This window comes from Bos indicus, chromosome 2, assembly GCF_029378745.1.
Source record: "Bos indicus isolate NIAB-ARS_2022 breed Sahiwal x Tharparkar chromosome 2, NIAB-ARS_B.indTharparkar_mat_pri_1.0, whole genome shotgun sequence".
Classification (NCBI taxonomy): domain Eukaryota; kingdom Metazoa; phylum Chordata; class Mammalia; order Artiodactyla; family Bovidae; genus Bos; species Bos indicus.
In genome coordinates this window covers 94,356,810-94,376,699 of record NC_091761.1, presented here as the reverse complement: position 1 = coordinate 94,376,699, position 19,890 = coordinate 94,356,810, and the positions used below count along the sequence as shown (strand labels likewise).

General features: G+C 41.7%; 2 protein-coding genes and 1 non-coding gene across 13 annotated transcripts in view; 1 reads left to right on the top strand and 2 right to left on the bottom strand.

Annotated features, from left to right (window-relative positions):
- Positions 1-122: 122 nt before the first annotated feature.
- LOC139176081 (uncharacterized) lies at positions 123-16,027 on the bottom strand. Its single transcript, XM_070798394.1, has 9 exons — positions 15,808-16,027; positions 12,158-12,240; positions 7,839-7,975; positions 7,053-7,148; positions 4,641-4,800; positions 1,188-1,616; positions 929-1,030; positions 475-841; positions 123-367 (listed from the first exon to the last, which is right to left on the bottom strand). Exons 1-8 carry the CDS (start codon positions 16,025-16,027, stop codon positions 509-511), a joined length of 1,560 nt encoding a protein of 519 aa, XP_070654495.1. The 3' UTR covers positions 123-367; positions 475-508.
- Positions 950-19,890, top strand: part of INO80D (INO80 complex subunit D) — a 70,600-nt gene continuing 51,659 nt past the window's right edge. The window contains exons 1-3 of one of the 11 annotated variants that reach the window (XM_070770643.1): positions 950-1,090; positions 6,711-6,750; positions 7,714-19,890. The gene's annotated coding sequence lies outside the window, so the exon portion shown is untranslated. Of the gene's footprint in view, positions 1,241-1,550; positions 1,691-1,762; positions 1,957-3,913 lie in introns of those variants that run through there. The other 10 variants (XM_070770663.1, XM_070770650.1, XM_070770666.1 and 7 more) reach the window with 10 other exon arrangements.
- TRNAC-GCA (transfer RNA cysteine (anticodon GCA)) lies at positions 3,974-4,046 on the bottom strand. The gene has a single exon. It is a non-coding gene; the product is annotated as a tRNA-Cys (tRNA).

Genomic DNA, 19,890 nt, shown 5'->3' with positions numbered 1-19,890 from the left:
ACAAGCAGACCATAAGAGCGTTAGGATTATTTCTAGAAACACGGTCAGTTATACTTGAGTTGTATTTAACCCCCCAGTGATCTCTGTCTTAATTTGCACTGTGAAAAATAAACAGCTGTATCTTTCCTTTCTGGACAGTCAATAGGTTTTATTTACATTGCTTTGGGAAAAGGAGACAAAAGACATCCCTTTAAAATTGTCTTCCAGCAATCTCAGTTTGGAAGGGAATATATAACATAAATTTATATATATAAGGAAAGAAATATCTCTATACACAAAAACGTATAAATAAGCAGACAAATAAAGTGGCTAGGAAGTATCTTGAAGTTCAAATTTATAAAGTGACCATCAAACCCAGAACTTAGATCTGTAATGGAAAAAAAAAAAATCATTATTAGGCTGAAAAAAAATTCAAATACCGCTATCACGAACATGGAAAAAAAAATTAAATAGAAAACAGAAAACAATAATCACCGGAAAACCTGTGTCTTGTAAAGATTTCTTTCCATCAGAAGATGCAGAAACATTTTCCCCCCTGGAGTAAACGCAAACGTTTCTGAGGCACCCCCAGTTTCTTCCCCGCTTTCTCCCCCAGGCGCCGGTGGAGACGGCCGGTGTGGACTTTTTTCCAGAGATGAGAAGCATAAATTTGTACTTTATCGGGAGCGGGTGCACTTTTCCCCCTGGCCCCCCTTTGCTCTGCCTCCAAGATGGTAGGAAAGTTGTCGTTTCGGAGGGCAGAGGAGCGGCTCTCTGGTGTTATGTCCTCGCAGTGCCTGTAGTGGTGCTGTAGGAGGCTGCTGCCTCTTCTTGTGCAGCCCCGGCAGCCCTGCCTTCTTGGCTGGAGAGTATATTCAGGGATTTCCCCTTAATAATCACCGACCCTGGGAGCACTTTTTAGTTTCCAAAATAAAAATATGATCCTCACCCCTCTTGCTTGACAGGGAAAGGCTCTCGCTGGAGCCCAGGGGGGAGCAGTAGCAGCGGCAGCCGAGCTTCCTAGTCCATTGCCAGCGCCTCTCACTCTGATCTGTCAGCCCAGCCGAGGGAAAAGGGGGGAAGGAGAAAAAAAAAAAAAAGCAGCTGAAAGGTAAGCAGAAGCGGCCCCAGGCCCGGCCCACATCCCCGGGCTCCCGTAGGGCGGCGGGCTGGGCCGCGCAGGCAGGGCGGGCGGCGAGCACGCTTACGTGAGGCCGGGGATTCGCCGGCCCGCGCCAGGCCTCGGGCAGAGAATGAAAGGGTGAGAGGGCCGGCGCCGGGGTGGTGGGGGCTGGGGACTCGGGGGCCTGGGGGGGCGCCCACGGGCAACGACGGCGGGCCGCCGGCCAGGGGTCCAGCCGGGGCCGAAGCGGGGCGAGCGGCGCGGCCTGCGCGGGCCGGGGTAGGGGTGTGGAGCGGGGGGGTTGGGGGTGCCGGTTAGGCCTCGGGCCGGCGGGCCCCGTAGCGGCCGCGCCCTGTCCCCTGCCCCCGCACCCCGGGCCTCCTCGCGCCCCTTCGGGTCCCTCGGGGCCTCCAGGCGGGACGGCAGCGCTGCTGGGCCGAATTCTGCGCGGGCCCCCCGGAGGTTCCCCGGCGGGGCGGCAGGCCCGGGGTGGCCGGGACAGGGGCGTCAGGGCCTAAGAGTGGGGAATGGGCGTCCAGCCGCTCCCTCCCCCGAGTCTCTCGACGACGTCCCCCACCCCCGATTCCGGTAATAGTTGGATTTATTTCTCCCCCTCCTCTGCGCTCCGGGCGGCCCAGGCCGGGGCGGGGCGGGCGGCCTTGCGGGCGTGGGGTGGGGTGGAGGGGCGGTGGAGGAGTCAGGTGCAGCCGCGGCCCGGAAAGTTTCCTTTTAGGCCCGAATTGGGGGCTGGCCTCCTTTCGGGGAGCCCCGGTCCTAGCGCTCGCGACCCCCGAGGGCGTGGGGGAGAGCACTCGGCTATTTTGAAACTCTTTGCCAGTTCCTGTCCGTGGAAGGTACTCCGCCCCTGCACCCCTCGCCCGCGCCCCACCCCGTTCCCCGGTGAGCCCTTCCAGGGCTGCAAACTCCAGCCCCGTCCCCGGGAGCCCCCCGGCTGGGGAGAGGGTCCTCTCTGCCCGTTTGCAAAAGTTTTCCAGGGGATTTGTCTTAGCTGATTAGTTAGTGACTGGGCTTGTTGCAGTGGGAAAGGGAGGAGGTACATTCAGGTGGTATTTCTACTGGGCAGGCTTTTCTAATCGCTTTTTTAGCCCTTACCCCAGGAAGCGAGAGTGTTTATTTTCAGACCGAGCACCCACCCTTCCTCCCATCCCGGACTTCTTCGAGTCCCGAGCCCCCTTTTCTGGACAGCCTTGCAGAGGGAAAGATGTAGGGAGGGGGGAGGAGACTGTCAGGGAGGGAGAGGGGGGCTGGATGTCTGGAGCAGCCCCTAGATGGAGGAGTTTTCCTGTCCTGTTTGGTCACTGTCCGGGAAAACAAACACGGGGACTGGACCCAAGGCGGGGACCCTGGTTGTCAGGACGGACCCCGCTGGGAAGCACTAAGAACGAGGAGGGAGGTGGAGGTGGGCAGGGCAGCTCCTGAAACAAGGTCTACAGTTTAAGGATCGTCCGTTTATTTTTTTCTGATAATAGCTATTTGGATTTTTGTGATACTCTTCGACCCTAGAAATAGAAAAGTGGGGGATTTTTAAGGAAACTTGTTATTGCCGCAACTCAGAAGGGTCTGTGGAAGAGCCCTCAGGGAACTGAACACAGTGTGGTTTGGCTATTTCCCCCCTCCTCTATGTTTAAACGGATTTAATTTTAGCTATATTTTGGTGCCGTGAGTTTTGAAAGTTTTTTTTTTTTTTTTTTTTATGTATAAAACTTAAAATTCCAAATCTAAATGTCCTGGTTTTCGGGGATGGGACGTTTCCTGTGGCTCCACTTAACCTCCTGGTGTTCTTTAGTGTGTGGAAGTCAAATGTTAATGTGCCCTGCCCGCCCCCACCCCCCACCAGCCCCCAGCGTGGGATTGTCTGGGGAGGTGGTTTTTCCTCTTTTATTGGCTCTTTTGTTCCCAGCCGTTTTTAAGTAGTCCTGGACCTGGGGCCAGAGGCTGTGTGTAGGTATGTGTGTCCCGCCTGGTAGCAGGCTGTGGAGCTGGCTGGCAGAGGTGTTCCACACTGACCACTCACCCCCAGAGTACTATTATCCAGGAGATGCTGGCACTTGCAGGGCAGTGGGTAACCCACCACAGGGTCAGTGCTGACTTCTGTTCCGCGTGGAAGTGAGATTCCTTCTGTGGAGTCTTACTAAGTGTGTCTCCTTTTCTTTTTGTTTGCCTGAAATAAAACTCCTGTTTCTCTACAAGGACAGCCATCCAGCCATTTAGTATTTTGCTAAAGAAAGAAACACTTGATATTTGAAATTGTGTGGATTTCATACCCAAAATGTAAATTACATTTAATGGTTGTTTAACTTTATTGATTTATTGAAATTGCTTGTTGATTTGGATGTTTTCATAAACTTGTGTACCCAAAATTGTTACTTCAGTTATAGTTTGTCCTTATTTTTAGAGCACACTGTATGGAAGAAATCAGTCTATGAATCTCTTAGGACATTTTGAGGTTTTTAAAAAAAATCTCTTTGCTTCCTAATTTGATATTTTTAAGGTGTATTGTTGGCTTCGTATTCCCAGACTTTCAAAATGTGTATATGTACAAATCCCGAAAGTTTTGTATCCCACCACCCCTGCAGTCTTTCCTGATCTAATCATTCCATGGGCTACTTTATTTTTGAAGGAATAGTGGGTTTGATAATCTAAAAAGTTACATTGTGTTTGAAACTTAAAAAAAAAGGCTTTCAAGGCAAATATTGAATTAAATTTTAGTGGCTAAGGTAATATAAGTGAAGTGAAGTCACTCAGTCGTGTCCGACTCTTTGCGACCCCATAGCTTACCAGGCTCCTCGGTCCATGGGATTTTCCAGGCAAGAGTACTGGAGTGGGTTGCCATTTCCTTCTCCAGGGGATCTTCCCAACCCAGGGATCGAACCTGGGTCTCCTGCATTGCAGGCAGGCGCTTTACCGTCTGAGCCACCGGGGAAGAAAGTAGTATACTTTTTCACTATTAAATATTTAGTTTCAAAAGTAGATGTTTATTTTCATTTATAAGTCTGAAGTAATCAAGTTTTCTTTCCTGTGAAAGATTGTGTAAGGAAATTTGTATCCCCTACCCCAAACCATTTTTCTCAGTAAATCATGTTAATACTATTGTAGAGAATTGAAATTACAGTTTAGATGGATTTTAAAATTTCTAAGTCAGAGCACCCAAAATTAAACATGTCACTTCAAAAAAAGAAAAAGGCTAATCCATTCAGTATTACCTGAATTGTTCCCCCAGAGTTAGCTCTCACTATCCAGGTTTGGAACCATAGTTATGGATAAGGAGAGGACATTTATATTTGAATACAGTTAGATGGCAATGGTCTCAGACTAGTGGCACCCAGTCTCTTCCCCCCACATACCTCGTAACCTGTAAACAATGGATGAATGGATGATACTGGGTTGGAGGCAGCCAATTGTCCCCAAAGGAGATACTCCACAGCAAATACAATGGTGTTCCATCTAAGCCCATTTAATTTATGCTAATGCAGCTCTGTGCTTTGCAAAACAAACAGCAGTGGAGTCTTCTTCTCACTTCCATCAGGTAGATTTTGTCCCAGAACCTCAACTGTAATGACTCGTCCTGGCTTTTTTGGGACACTCGCAGAGATACTCTTTTCCCGCTCCTCTCTTTTTTTCCCTGATTGCACTTAGGATGCTCGGTTACTTGGTTCGGTTTCTTTTCCTGAATGTGACTTGGTTTTAAGACAGCTTTTTGGTCGCATTTTATTTGTAGCAGGCTCAGACGGTAAAAGCGTCTGCCTGCAATGCCGGAGACCTGGGTTCGATTCCTGGGTCGGAAAGATCCCCTGGAGAAGGAAATGGCAATCCACTCCAGCACTCTTGCCTGGAAAATCCCATGGACGGAGGAGCCTGATGGGCCACAGTCCATGGGGTCGCAAAGAGTCGGACTTGACTGAGCGACTTCACTTTCACTTTCACTTTCACTTTCACCCTACAGTCAGCCACATTTGAACTGGGTCTTGAGTTCTGATCCCAGCCAGTTCTTGCACTGGGCAGGTTCTTCAGCTTTATCTGTAAAATGGAAAAAACTTTTTTCTTTTGATATAAAGATTAGATAAGGTAGCTCATGTACTTGACTCTTAACTCACCTAGGCCACTTTACTCTTCTGTGCTCTATACTATTCCCCTTGGCCACTTTGGGCTTCCTTGTGGCTCAACAGCTGGTAAAGAATCCACCTGCGGTTCGGGAGACCTGGGTTCGATCCCTGGGTTGGGAAGATCTCCTGGAGAAGGGAAAGATTACCCACGCCAGTATTCTGGCCTGGAGAATTACATGGACTGTATAGTCAGTCCACGGAGAAGGCAATGGCACCCCACTCCAGTACTCTTGCCTGGAAAATCCCATGGACGGAGGACCCTGGTGGGCCGCAGTCCATGGGGTCGCTAAGAGTCGGACACGACTGAGCGACTTCACTTTCACTTTTCACTTTTATGCATTGGAGAAGGAAATGGCAACCCACTCCAGTGTTCTTGCCTGGAGAATCCCAGGGACGGGGGAGCCTGGTGGGCTGCCGTCTAAGGGGTCGAACAGAGTCGGACACGACTGAAGTGACTTAGCATAGCATAGCATAGCGTAGTCGGTCCATGGGGTGGCAAAGAGTTGGACATGACTGAGCAATTTTCATTTTCACTTTCAGGCCACTTTACTCTTCTATTTTCTATACTGTTTCTCTTGTTTGACTTTTTTTCTGATTAAAGGTAATATTTGAAAGTGAAGTCGCTCAGTAGTGTCTGACTCTTTGCGACCCCATGGGCTGTAGCCTCCCAGGCTCCTCAGTCCATGGGATTTTCCAGGCAAGAATACTGGAGTGGGTTGCCATTTCCTTCTCCAGGGGATCTTCCCAACCCAGGGATCGAACCCTGGTTTCCCTCATTGTAGGCATATGCTTTTACCATCTGAGCCACCAGGGATACCCCAAGGTAATATTTACTCATATTCATTCCATTCAGTCTGCCTGCGATACAGGATACCAGGGTTCCATCCCTGGGTGGGGGAAGATCCCCTGGAGAAGGGAATGGCTACCCACTCCAGTATTCTTGCCTAGTAAATCCTATGGACAAGGAGTCTGGTGGGCTGCTGTCAATGGGGTGACAAAGAGTTGGACACTTTTTGCGTCTAACACTTTCATTCTATTCAAGAGATAACCATTGTTAACATTTTGTGATCTGCGTGTGTGTTTTGTGATTGTGTGTGCATACCACGTGATCTCAGGATCTTCCATTTAACAATGTTGTATACTTTTATACATGGGAGTCGGTGAGGGACAGGGAAGCCTGGCGTGCTACAGTCCGCGGGGTCGCAAAGAGTCAGACATGACTGAGCGGCTGAACTGAACTGATAGTCTCGTATTGGTTAAAAGCTTGGGCGGTGGAGTCACATTGGCTTTGAATCCTACCTATGTGACTTGGATAAATTAATCTCATTAAGTCTCAGTTTATTCATCTGTGAAAGGGGGTGATGATAACACCTTCATAGGGCTGTTGTGATTAAATGAGGAACTGCACATAAAGCCTCATATGTGGTCTTTGTATAATATTTTCCTTTAAGATTTTTAATATTCTCGATGTTAATTTTTTTCAGTGTGAATGAGTGCTTGACTCAGCATATATTAATAATACTAGTAAGTATTTGAGTACAGATACAATATAATATTTACCTTCATGGGGCAAATAAATATTTTTGTGCCAGTAAAAAATTAGCAGTATATTCACAGAAAGTTTCAGCAGCTTGTTGTTAGTCTAGTCTCTGCCATTGAGCTCTTGAGTTGGTAAATGTAAAGAAGTGGTACTTTGTAAGTACACCAGTGGGCAAAGAAGGTGGGTTTTCTTCTAGCTCCTTTTAAACTTGAAGCTATATGCGTGCAGGTGTGTGTGTTGAATGGCTTTGAAAAGCTGAATAGTCTGGCTGATTTGGTAGGCTCACCTTGGGAAGGTAGGATGCTTATCTGAGTGATAGTAGAGTTTGCTGAAGCCTGTGCCGCTTCGTTCATTTATCACCTCGGCTTCTTTAGTGGTAGCTCTAGGGTTTGGGAAAGATCAAAGGCAGGAGGACAAGTGGTCAACAGAGGACCAGATGGTTGAATGGCATCACCGACTCAATGGACATGAGTTTGAGCAAACTCTGGGAGATGGGGAAGGACAGAGAAGCCTGGCCTGCTGCAGTCCATGGGGTCACAAAGAGTTGGACACAGCTGAGCAACTGAAAAACAACTGGGCCTTGTAAGAAAAAGATACTTTGTTTGCCCTTGAGGAGTTTTTAGTCTAGTGGAGAAGAAAAATAAAGTTGACATTTACAACATTGAAGGAGGAGGGATAGTTTAGCTTGGAGGAAGGAAAGCTTATTTACTCTGGCCTGGGGCAAAAAGTAAGGATTTTTCCAGGGGGGTGGGTTTCTGCCCAGAGCAAATAGGAGGAGTTAGGCATTCCAGGAGGTGGGACCTATTCTGTATTGCAAATTGTAGGAATCTATAATAGGAGAGGGAGTGGTTGGCTTGGTTAGGTCTTAAGGAGTCTTGTACTTAAGAGGTTTGGATTTCTCATACATTTATGTAGGCCTTTGGCCAAATAAATTATTTGCATTTTAGAGGATTCAGATCGTAAAAAAATGGAACAAAGGAGGGCAAGTGGACAGCTGCTGAGAAGAGATTGAAGGTTTGGACTACCGTGATGGCAATGGGCTTGGAGAGAAGTCAGTGGAGAGGCTGGTTACAGAGGTAAAGTGGTCGTCTTCCGGTAATCGGATGCCGATTTGGGATCCATCCTTGTATAGATAACAGCTGAAGTTGTAGAAAAATTTGGCTTAGTGGTTCTTAGTCTTTTTTGGGAATCTGATAAACTTTCTGGACCCTGCTCCAGTAAAATATATTTGTACATATTTACAGTTTTATACATTCAGCTTGAAACCTGGGGTAATGTAGAATAGACTTTAAAATGGAAGCTGGTAAAAGTTTTTGTTTGACATTCACTGTTTGTGTGTCACTTTTAGCACTGACACTTTATAGATGAGGAAACAGATTTGTAAAATAACTTGCTCAGGGTCACATACCTTGTGTTTGAACAGTGCAAATGAGCTACTGACATGGAAGATTTTTGTGAGAAAATTTGGATTTGTATTTTTTGAAAAATTGGAAGATCTGGAAACCATAGGTCCGTGTGTGTGTGTGTGTGTGTGTGTGTGTGTGTGTTTTAATTCCAACAACTTGTTGAAACTGGTTTGAGTCTGCTGCCTTTAGATGAGCAAAGTTTGCCAGTCTTTGCCCACCCCTGTGGCACATAGAGGCATTTCATCTTGCATCCCTATAGAACAAGATTAAAAGCATCTTCGGGAACATTGACATTTAAGTGTGGGCGCCAAGAGAAAGGAAGCCACTGACTGAGAAGCCAAAAAGAAATTTTTCAAGAAAGAGAAAGTGGTCAGCGTGTCAAATGCCACAGAGAGGTCAAGTGAGATAAGGATGGAAAAGAGTACCTGGAATTGAGCAACAAAGAGGCCGTTAGTTTCAGATTCTTAGAACAAAAGAACTGTAGCTACAACCTAAGTTTTCTTTTTGTCATGCAATATAAGGTTTCTGTAACAATTGAAAGTGACCCCATGGCAGGGATAGAAACTCAGCATTTGCTGTAAAGGAGTCTTAATTGGAGCTAATAAATGTCATAACCCAATCAAACACTGCTCATTCTGCTAGTATTTTTGTCCCAAGAACGCCAGTGTCTAGATGTTCTGTAGAATGTTGAAAACATTTTAAATATTAGATTTTTAATACAGATAATCACAGGAAACAGTTTTCAGTTGATTCTGTTACTCTAGCCTCAAGAAGGTGGGAGGGCCTGATTTACTGGAGAATTACACTGTATCATTCAGAGAACCACCAGCAGCTGGAGACTGCCTTTCAGACTGCCTTTCAGCCCGCCTTTCAGCCCTGCAGATCTTTGATTAAAATGATAATACCAATAAACCACTACTTAACTGCTTCTAATAGTAGTTAACATTAAGTGATTACTATGTGCTGGATACCATGCATATTGAAATACCTAATTTAATTCTCCTAAGTGACTCAGTGAGGTACATACTATTATAATCCTCTTTACAACTGAGAGAACTGAAACCTAAATAACTTGCCCAAGGTCAAACACCTAGTAATGAGCTGAGCCCGCTTTAAGCCCCATCTCTGATACCCACTGAAGCCAGTAAGTGCTCTCTACTGCTGCATGAGCTCTCCTTACGTTTCCAATAAATTAGGTAAGAAGCTCAACTAGCATAAAGGTCATTTTAATTGAAATTCATAATGCAGACTTATTTGCACAGTGCTATTTGAGCACAGTATTTGGCACATAGTAGACATTCGATAAGCATTTAACTTAGCTTAAAATACTCTCCTTTGCACTTTGTGTTGAATATTGTTTATATTTTGGGATGATAGGCAGATTTTCTCACTGATCTTTGAATCACACCAGTTGATAGATTTTTATAATTTCTGAGTCTAACACTGATGTGTGGGATATTGCTTTTTTTTTAAATCAATATATTCATCTGTTTAGTTTCACATTTCTATGCTGCATGAAGTTGAGTCAAAACATTTCAAAAACTAAAATGGGACACTTTTTAAGTTTTTAAGATTTTTCAGACTTTTTAAGCTTTTTCAGACTTTATATGATCTGGGATAAACAAAAATTCTTTTCATTTGTATTAAATATATTAGCTAGCATTCTGAGAATTTAGGTTCACGTTGGATTAGAAAAAAATTGTATGTTGTAGGTCCAAGCCCTTAAAAGGGAGTAGACTATATAAAATTACAGATGGCAATTAGGAGAAAATAGTGTGGCAGTGAAATGAACATGCTTCTGAAACAGGAGACTCAAAAGAGCAGTAATGACACACACAGATTCCACGTGGAGGTGATAGAGTGGCAGTCCCAAAGAGACTAATGTTCACATTTTGCAAATTGGTTTCTGGTTGCTGTTGGAAGACCGAAAGGGCTGTAGGTTGCTTTTGTTAAAAGCTTATCTTTCTTACCTTTTCCCCTACTAATGTCTTATTCCTCTGTATTTGCAAGAAGAAAGAGACTATGGAAGGGAATTGTTTTATTTTTCATTAAACTCAGCATATAATATCAAGGGATTTTCTTGTTCAGCTGGTAAAGAATCTGCCTACAATGCTGGAGACCTGAGTTTGATCCCTTGGTTGGGAAGATCCTCTGGAGAAAGGGAAAGGCTACCCACTCCAGTATTCTGGCCTGGAGAATTCCATGGACTGTACAGTCCATGGGGTTGCAAAGAGCTGGACATGACTGAGCGACTTGCACATAATAACAAGGAGGATTTTTTAGGAAGATTTTACAGCTACCCATATTTCCTCCTCTTCAATTCTGGTACATGGATATGTTTGCCATGAAAAATTTTTTTGTGTGACTCTCTTCTCAGGTATTTTTTGCTTTTTTGGTAATAACAAATGTATATTAAAGGGTATATTCTAGTGCTGCTGATAGTGCTTAATTACCTTAATTCTCTTTCACATAAACTTGTTTGTGTTCTTTTTCTAAGCAAGCTATTTCCACAGATGAAGATAGTATCTAGTGTAGTGATAAATTTGGTCTGGTTAAGACTCTTTTTTAAGTGTTATTCATCGTATATTAAAAGGTGTAGCTCTAAATGGATTAGACAATGGGATAGTATTTCAGTGGCATCATATTTAAATACAAGGGTCTATAAGACATTTGATTAAGATCATGTGGCCTTTATACATTATATGTTTCCTCAAATTTTATCTTACAGTGAATGTCAATGAATGAAGGCCATGTGAACTGCGTCTTTGGTGGAGTAGCAGTAAAGAACTTCAGTGTTGGGAGGCTAGATATACAAAATTTTAAAAATGTAGGGTTTTTTTTTCCCCCTGAAATCTATTTTAGTGCTTTTGTCACGATTACTTTTTTTAAGATAGAGAAGACCATATTAATGGTCGTTTCCAGTTTATAGACAAGTGATTTTGATATTAATATCAAATATTATTTGATTAAACAATACTTCTTAAGAAAGAAGTTAGATTCAAAGCTGAAAGCCATTTTCCCTGAACATTCTTTCCTTTTATAGTGTATAAAGTAAGTCTGAACACATCAGGGAATTGAAAATATAGCTATAAAGATTAAATTGGGCTTATTAAAAGAGGGATTTGAAAATGGAGAACAGGGAGGTGATTATTTAAAAAGAAGATGGAAAGTTGGCTTTTAGTAGGATTTTTAAAATGTTACAATTCAAAGAAATAGAAAAAATAATCACAGGTTGATGTAAAAAACATGACGTTTGGAGAGAAGTTGTTTTTAAGGTGTTGCAGTTAGACACTTTGTAATGGCATAGAGATCATTAGCAAGAGCTTTGGCATCCTGTGGCAAATGCTGAAAGATAGACTAATGGATAGATTACTGAATTCTTAGAGTTAGAAAGATGTTGAATAGGCAGATTTTAATGTGTTCTTACATTTATTAAAAAACAATATTTTAATGTTTTTTTAAAAAAGTTATTTGCTAGATAGACCTTGGGTGGAAAATTATATGAATCTGTTTGATGAAAATTTTTTTTTTAAATATGTATTTATTTTTGGCTGTGCCAGATTTTTGTTGCGCATGGGCTTCTCATTGCAGTGGCTTGTTATGGAGCTTGGGCTCTAGGTGCACCGGCTTCAAGGCTTACAGGTTTAGTTGCCCCACAGCATGTGGGATCTTCTAGAACCAAGGATTTGAACTGTCCTCTGAATTGCAAAGTGGTTTCTTAACCACTGAACCTCATGGGAAGCCCCTGAAACATTTGATGTTCATGAGATATACGGCGATATTCAAACATTTTAAAGCTTCTAAATTATACTTTCTCTTGGCAAATGGCTATGGCTATTAGAAATCACTGTGTAGACTTAAGTACCAATTTAGTGATTTTTAAGAATTAATTATTGGTGGGTGAATCTAGTAACCTGTTTTGGGTAGACAACCTAGAATTGAGTTGCTATCACAGAAGCCATTTATGTAGGCAGTGTGTACTTACTGAGCAGCTATTTACTTCTGGGCACTGTGCTAGGCTCTGGGTATAATGAAGAACAGGAAACTGTCCCTTTAGAAGCTCATTTCCTAAGAGGGAAGAGAGCAGAAGATCAAGCAAAGTAGACTCTACTGAGGGTTAAAACAGGTAAATGCACAGAATACCTCAAAAGAGCATGGAACTAACTCTGCCTTTGGGAATTTGCATGTGGTGACCACTAAGCTGTGCTCTGAAGGCTAGGACTGGCCAGAGGAGGGGACACAAAGAAGAAGACATCCGTTGTTCTGGACAGAGGGCCTGTCTTTGGTTATGGTGAAGCTGGAGGAGCCTGGGTGCTCAGAGCTTTGGGTAAAATCCTCCAGTTACTCACTTCCTTTCTTTTGAGTGCATTTCACTGCATAGATTATGGAGCTTCCCAGGTGGCTCAGTGGTAAAGAATCCACCTGCCAGTGCAGGAGACACAGGAGATGCAGGTTCAATTCCTTGGTCGGGAAAATCTCCTGGAGGAGGAAATGGCAAACACTCCAGTATTCTTGCCTGGAAAATTCCATGGACAGAGTCTGGCGGGCTACAGTCCATGGGGTTGCAAAGAGTCGGACAAGACTAAGCAATTGAGCACATGTGCACTGCATAGATTGTAATCTTCTAAGGGAAAAAAAGTTGTCTTTTACTATTAATATACTCTGTAGCTTCTCAGAAAATAATGGACTTGTCATAGTGTTTAATAAATAAATGAATACTTGTCATTAAAGCTAGAATCACGTGGATTTGACATAGTGATTATAAATCAAATTTAGTACTTTCTTTAATAGCATGTTTATTCATTAAAATAAATTCAAAATGATCACAAAAGAATATGTTTGCAAAAATTAGACAAGTTTGTTTTATGATTTTATATTTTGGTATATTTTACTATACAGAATTTTTAAAGATACTTCTGGTTAATGATGGCAGAATACTGACATCTCTGTTCTCTCCTCTCTAAACCAACTAAAAAGAATGAGGAGAATGAGAAACAGAAGAGAAACTCAATCTTTGATAACAAAACCTTATAATTTGAACGTATGAATTAGTTTTAAGTGCAGTGGGAATTGAACCAGGGCAAGAAAGGATGCAAGGAGAGATGCTGCTGCTGCTGCTAAATTGCTTCAGTCATGTCCGACTCTGTGCGGCCCCATAGGCGGCGGACCACCAGGCTCCCCCATCCCTGGGATTCTCTAGGCAAGAACACTGGAGTGGGTTGCCATTTCCTTCTCTGCAAGGAGAGGTGATTTCCTCTATATAACTCAAGCAGAGTGCTGGGAAACATCGTGAGGACAAAACTAGTGACCCTCTCACTAGGAATGGCAAGGTTGGTATGTACATTGTGCTCCCTGAGTGGCGAGAGAGGTGGGATTGAATACTGTATGCGTGCTAAGTTGCTTCAGTCGTGTCCGATTCTGTGCGACCCTGTTGACTGTGGCCCACCAGGCTCCTCTGTCCATGGGGTTCTTCAGACAAGACTGTTGGAGTGGGTTGCCATGCCTTTCTCCAAACAAGCTGTGCAGTTGAACTATTTTTGCAGGAAGTTAAGCGTAGAGGAGAAACTGGCAGCATGCAGCTATATAGCTGTGTATCTGGTCAGCTGAAGAAAAATAAAGCCTAAATGACCATCCCCCCAAATCTATGCCATGTGGGCCCTTTTGAGTAGGGGAGACTAGTCCAGCATTGAGTCAAACCTTAAGGGAGAAATATTGAAGATGATCATTTTCAGAAAGAACTGAGAAAGTAAAAATTATGAATAAATAGTTCCTTATGGTGGGAGGCGGTCTGGAGAGTTGGGGTAAGACATGGCTCCTCTGAAACAGAAGTTTATAGATAGATACAAAAGCTCAAGAAATAAATGATAAAATATAAGAGTGGAGCTAATGGAACCAAAGTATGAAATAAAAGAGAAATGTATAGTTATTATAAAAATGAAGGTTACTTTCAAAGCAGCACATATATCTGATAGCTGAGGATAATGGAGGTAAACTTGAGAAATTTGAGCAATTCAAAATGGAAAAAGTAAAAATAAAGCCTAGAGACAGATACAGAAGACAGTAAATTTAGCATGCCTATAATTGATACCTCTAAAAAATAGAATAAATGAAATAGAAAAACAGTTTCAAGACATTAAAGCATTTCCCACAATAAAAAAATGAGTTTAAATTCTAAAATGATCTCTAGACTTTATAAATTTAAAAATTAAAAAAAAAAAATTTTTGGCCACATCATGCAGCTTGCAGATCTTAGTTCCCCAACCAGGAGTTGGGCCCAGGTCCTGGCTGTGAAAGCGGCCACTGGATCACCAGAGAATTCCTATGAAGACTTGTATTGTTAGGTTAAAATATGGGGAAAATATAACCTAAGACTTTATGTCCAGGCAAGCTTTAGTTTAAGTGTAATATCAATTGACATATTTTTAAATAGAAAAACCATGGCTTATTTTCAGTAAGTCAGCCCTTGATGGGAAAGATGGAGAATGGAGGTAAGTAAATTATAAACTATTGAATCCAGAGATGGATTGAAAGCTAAGTTAAAAGGTTAGTGATTAGCATCGAATAATTTTGAATATAGGACAAACATTAAAATGTCATAAGCTGTAACAATGTAGAAATAATATAAGGAAGAAATACTGAGTTGGGATGATAGATAGTTAACAAAAATGTAATTTTTTCTCATTCATAGCAAGATCAATCACAGGAATGCTAAGCACACTAACTTTCTTAGTTTGGAGTAAAGAAATGTGATTTAAAGGACACAGACTATAAATCTTCCAAGAAAACAGGCTATAAAATGAAATATGTAATAAAAAGATAGAATTGAAAACTATAACAATACAAAAAATAAGGTAGTAAAATTAAGATGAAACATTTGTCACGTAAGTAAATATTAAATTATAAATTGGATGAACTAATTAAAAGAAAATGACTCAGACTGGGGGGGGAGGGAAACCTGTTAAGAGATGCACTGAAAAAGGGACTGCTGCTGCTAAGTCACTTCAGTCTCGTCCGGCTCTGTGCGACCCCACAGACGGCAGCCCACCAGGCTCCGCCATCCCCAGGACTTTATTTACAAAAGCAGGCAGTGGGTCAAATTTGTCTTATAAGCCAGAGTTTGTTGACCTATAATCTTAAATAGTGCTTCAGAAAACCTGAGAGTAAAAGAATAGGCAAAGACTTAACCAGCGAATTCAGCTCCAAAAAATGAAGTCCAGATACTAATATCAGACAAGGTTGAATTTAAGACAAATAACATCAATTGCCTTTTCTAATGATAAAGAGTGACAGTCTAATGATCATGAAATCTCTATCAAATAAAATTTATAAAATAAATACAAGGGAAAATAAATTATAGTTGGAGATTTTGTTTTATCCCTTGGTAAACAGAAAAAGCAAACTAAATAACAGTGGATGTTAATAGCATGATATATGGTGTAAGTAGGAAGATACCCTAGAAACAACAAATGCTTTTTTCCAGGAGCACCTATTAGTCCCCAAATAAAAATGCAGTCAAATCCAAAATCAGAAATATATGCAGGTTGTGCTCTTTCTTTTTCTTTTTTCCTTGTGAAATTTGTTTTTATTAGAATACAGGGGATGATTTGAGAAATATCTCCGTGGGTTATGCCCCACCAGGGAGGTATCCATTCCGATCTTCCTGGGATAGCTGTTGGAACTTCTTAAAGCTGCTTTTCTTGCTGCCAGCAGACTCTGAAGGCCCCCCTGCTTGAGTGGCTCCTCCATGGAAGAGAATTTCCTCTTTTTCTTGGGGACACTCTTGTTTCTGACAGTTCAGGGTCACTAACTGGTTCCTCTTTGGGGAAAGATTTCTTCCTCTTGGGAAGACTTCCATGCTAGCTGTGTCTTCAAGATCGCTGCTAACCAGCTTCTCCTTGGAAAAAGATTTCTTTTTCTTGGGTTTGGAAAAAGAGATAAGTCTTTCATTCCATGCTCCTGAGGAGTCTCCTGGGGCTTTTTCTTCATTGGGGTCCTAGCCTCCTGGGAGGCAGCTGAGCCCGGGGAACCAGAGTGTGTTCCAGCCAGCTCCCTGGGCTCTCTGCAAGGTCCCAGCACCTCTCTTTCCTTATATTCCTTCTCCACACAGCTGCTGTTTTCTGATGATAGGAGGGCAGTTCCAGCCAGCTGTTTCAAGTGTTTCTTCTCCTGTTTCTCCAGCTTCCTAGTAATCTCAGCAGCTGCTCTGCCTGAATCGTTTACCTCCTTCACGACATCCAGATTCTTCTGTGGTATCTCTTCAGTCTCCTAGGACAAGCGTTCCTCAACTTGTTCAAGTTCTCCCCAAATACACTTGTGCAACCCTCAGAGAAGCTATCCATTTGTGAGGAAGTACCTCATTTGTTTGCTAGGGGTCTGGAGAGGCAGCCTTTGTTCTTGGCAATTGCTTGGTCAGTGAAGGCAGGATGGAAAATAAGTCTGTGTTCTGGAGTCTACCCCTTGTCTTCAGGGCTCTGGAAGCTTGGTCCTTTGCTGGGCCCAGGGAGTCAGTCAGACACCAGTATGCTCCTTTTTCTTTTATATGTGTGTGTGTGTGTGTGTGTGTGGAATCTTAGTTCCCTGACCAAGGATTGAACCTGGGTCCCTTGCAGTAGAAGCATGGAGTCCTAACCACTGGACTTCCAGGGAATTCCCAGTGGTCCTTACTCTTAACTAGAACTAAAACAAAGGGAAGCCTAAGACTCTGCCATCCGAAAATGTTAGGTAACTCTTGGGTCAAAGGAGAAATTAAAAAATAAAATCAAATCAACATGTGGGATATGATTAAAACACTACTCAGAAAAATTCATGGTTGTAAACAAATTACTAAGCAAGAAAAGAGTGAAAATAAAAGAATTAAGCCCAAGAAGTTAAAAAATACAAGGTCTGCAATGTAGGAGACCCAGGTTTGATCCCTGGGTTGGGAAGATTCCCTGAGAAGGAAATGGCAGCCCACTCCAGTATTCTTGCCTGGAAAATCCCATGGACGGCAGAGCCTGGTAGGCTACTGTGCATGGGGTCGCAAAGAGTTGGACATGACTGAGCAACTTCACTTCACTGATAATTCCAAGAGGTTTTTTTTTCCTTCTTTTTGTGGGGGGAAGTATATTGGTAAAAATGTTAAGCAGATAAACGCCTGTTCAACCCAATCATGAACAAAAGGGGAAAGCACAAATATCACAAATGTGTATGGACATACGTAGAATACAAGAATGAGTCACAGATATTTAGTAAATTACGTATAAGAGGTCACATTGCTAAATTGTATACAGGTAAATTTGAAAACCTGATCTGCAAAAAACACTGCCCAGGCAACCTTCTAAGGAACGTTACAACTGCAGTGCTTTTTAACTTGTTCAGGAACATAGATTTTATAAATTGTTTTTTAAAATACTAATACCTAATTCTGCCAAGGCACACACATAGAAAAAACTCTAGACGTTCTCAAAATAAAAAAAATCCTCACTATTAGCAAATATAGCCCAGTCATACAGTAGAAGAGTAATGCGTGATGACCAGGTTGCTTTCCCAAGAGTGTAAGAAGGAGTACAGTATCAGGAAGTACTAAATACTAAATATTTTTAGTATATATTTTTTAAAGTGCAAGAGAAAAATGATCATTTCCCTGGAAACTGAAAAAGAATTTGGTAAAAATTAGCTGTCAATTCTGAGTTTGTTTTTTTCTTAATAAAGTAGGAATTACTTCATACTTCCTTAACATAACACGGAAGTCAGCATTTTACTGCCATTGACTGGAAGCAATTCTCATTTAAAATTAGGAGTAACAGTGGCTGCTGTTATTAACATTGTTTCAATAGTTCTAGCCAATTCAAATAGGGAAAAAGGATGCATGAACATTGGCAAGCATGGGGGAATCATCAATCTTAATAGACATGATGCTACCTAGGATATGTCAGATAAAAAGTGAATGTTACCCTTCATGTGATTTATAAAATATTCTCATCCATCTAGATATATAGGCTGCTTTTTTTCATAATGGCAATCAAATTGATTATGTAAATTCCTTTTTTCAGTTATATCCAGCCTATTTATTTCCTGAAGTTCATATAGATTTACTTAACTAATTCATGAAAGATTGATGTTTGCCAGGTGGATGAGCAGGCCAAAGAGAGTGTAAAAATGAAACCTCATGGGTTTGCTTTGAAATAATTTCCTGTCCTGAACATCCAGACCTTCAGGGCAGCTGAATTTAAATTTTTAGTCCAGCTTTTCTTCCTTACCTCCTAATAAAGTGAAAAGGCAAAGTTCTTATTTTTGTTTTTCATTGATGCATGATTAGGTTTACTCAGTAATGTGTGATTTTTTTTTTTATTACCTAAGTAATAAAAAATTTACCAAGTAATTTCAGAATTTTTTCTACTGATGTAAGTGAAATGCTGCTTAAAGGTAATGTAAATTCTCTACCTGTATCATCAGCAGGTAAAATGTAGTAATAATAAGAACTTTATGAGTAATAACTCTGATTTGTTCAAGGCATGGTACTTAGTGTGTTGCATGCTTTGTGTGATTTGATCCCTGAAGCAACCTCATAACATAGCTACTAATACTATCTCTATTTTACAGATGAGAAAACCAAGGTTAAATGATTTGTCCAAGGTAAATACTGTCGTTATCTTGGCAGATCTCTGACTTAAGCCAACATATCTTCTGACTTTTGAAGGATTTGTGTATCTTGTCATTCACCGATATAAGGAGTTTCTTATTTAGTTTCGTAAAGGGGAGAGTGCTTCTCGAGGTTTTCTGTAGCTGATGTCTAAGCTGTTCATCATCTGTCTCGGTGACTTTTAGAGTGTAGAGCAAGCAGGTTGGACCACAGCAGCCCCCTGTGTCCTGATGTGACCGATCCGTTGTTGCAGTTTCATTGTAGGCAGTATGGTGTTACCATCCATGTTACTCCTAGACCTTTGTGTGTTGAGAGGTAGTGACTACTGTGTGATTTCTTCCTTCCGTCTTCTTATTAAGCTTCCAGAGACTCATCAGCCATGGTAATTACACTATCTGGTGTAATTGGGAGCATTCTATGGTGCAGAGCACTCAACTGAATGGTGAAAATGTGGTGGTGACTAGTCTTTGGGCTCAAGGCTATCGTCTGGGTGGGACAGGTGTGGGGGAGTATTAGAGGGAAAAATAACTTTTAAAAAACAGGGATTTGTTCTTTTTTAATATTTCATAGAAATGTTTGTTACAAATTGCTAAATATTTTGCCAACACATCGGAAAATGTAGACTTTCTGGGGGAAGTTTTGGGTCTGTAGAGCTCATTCCATTGCCATTTTAAAGAGATTTGAGTTCTGAAAATCAGCATAAGGTAAAACCATCAGTAAAGGAAAAAAAAAAAAGGACCCGCCACCTTATAACATGAGTTTGGTGGAAGAACCCTGCTATTTTGAGGTATTTACAAGACTTAAAGCAAAAATTATTTAGTTCAATTTGGAGTGGTAGGTTAACTTAATTTTTATGTCTTATTATTTGAATTCAATACTGGGATGTTGGGTTATAGTGAAGAATCCATCCTGTTAGGAAGGGTGATACCCTAGAATTTTACTTCCCAGGTGAGCAAGCTTTGCTTATTTCTATTTGTTAACTAGGCCTTTTGATATTTTTGTAGACAATCTGCTTCATCTTGATTCTGCAGCATTCCAAACTGTGGTATCCTTGGGGTTCTCTTAACATTGCTATGGTGCAGAAGATTTAAAATCAG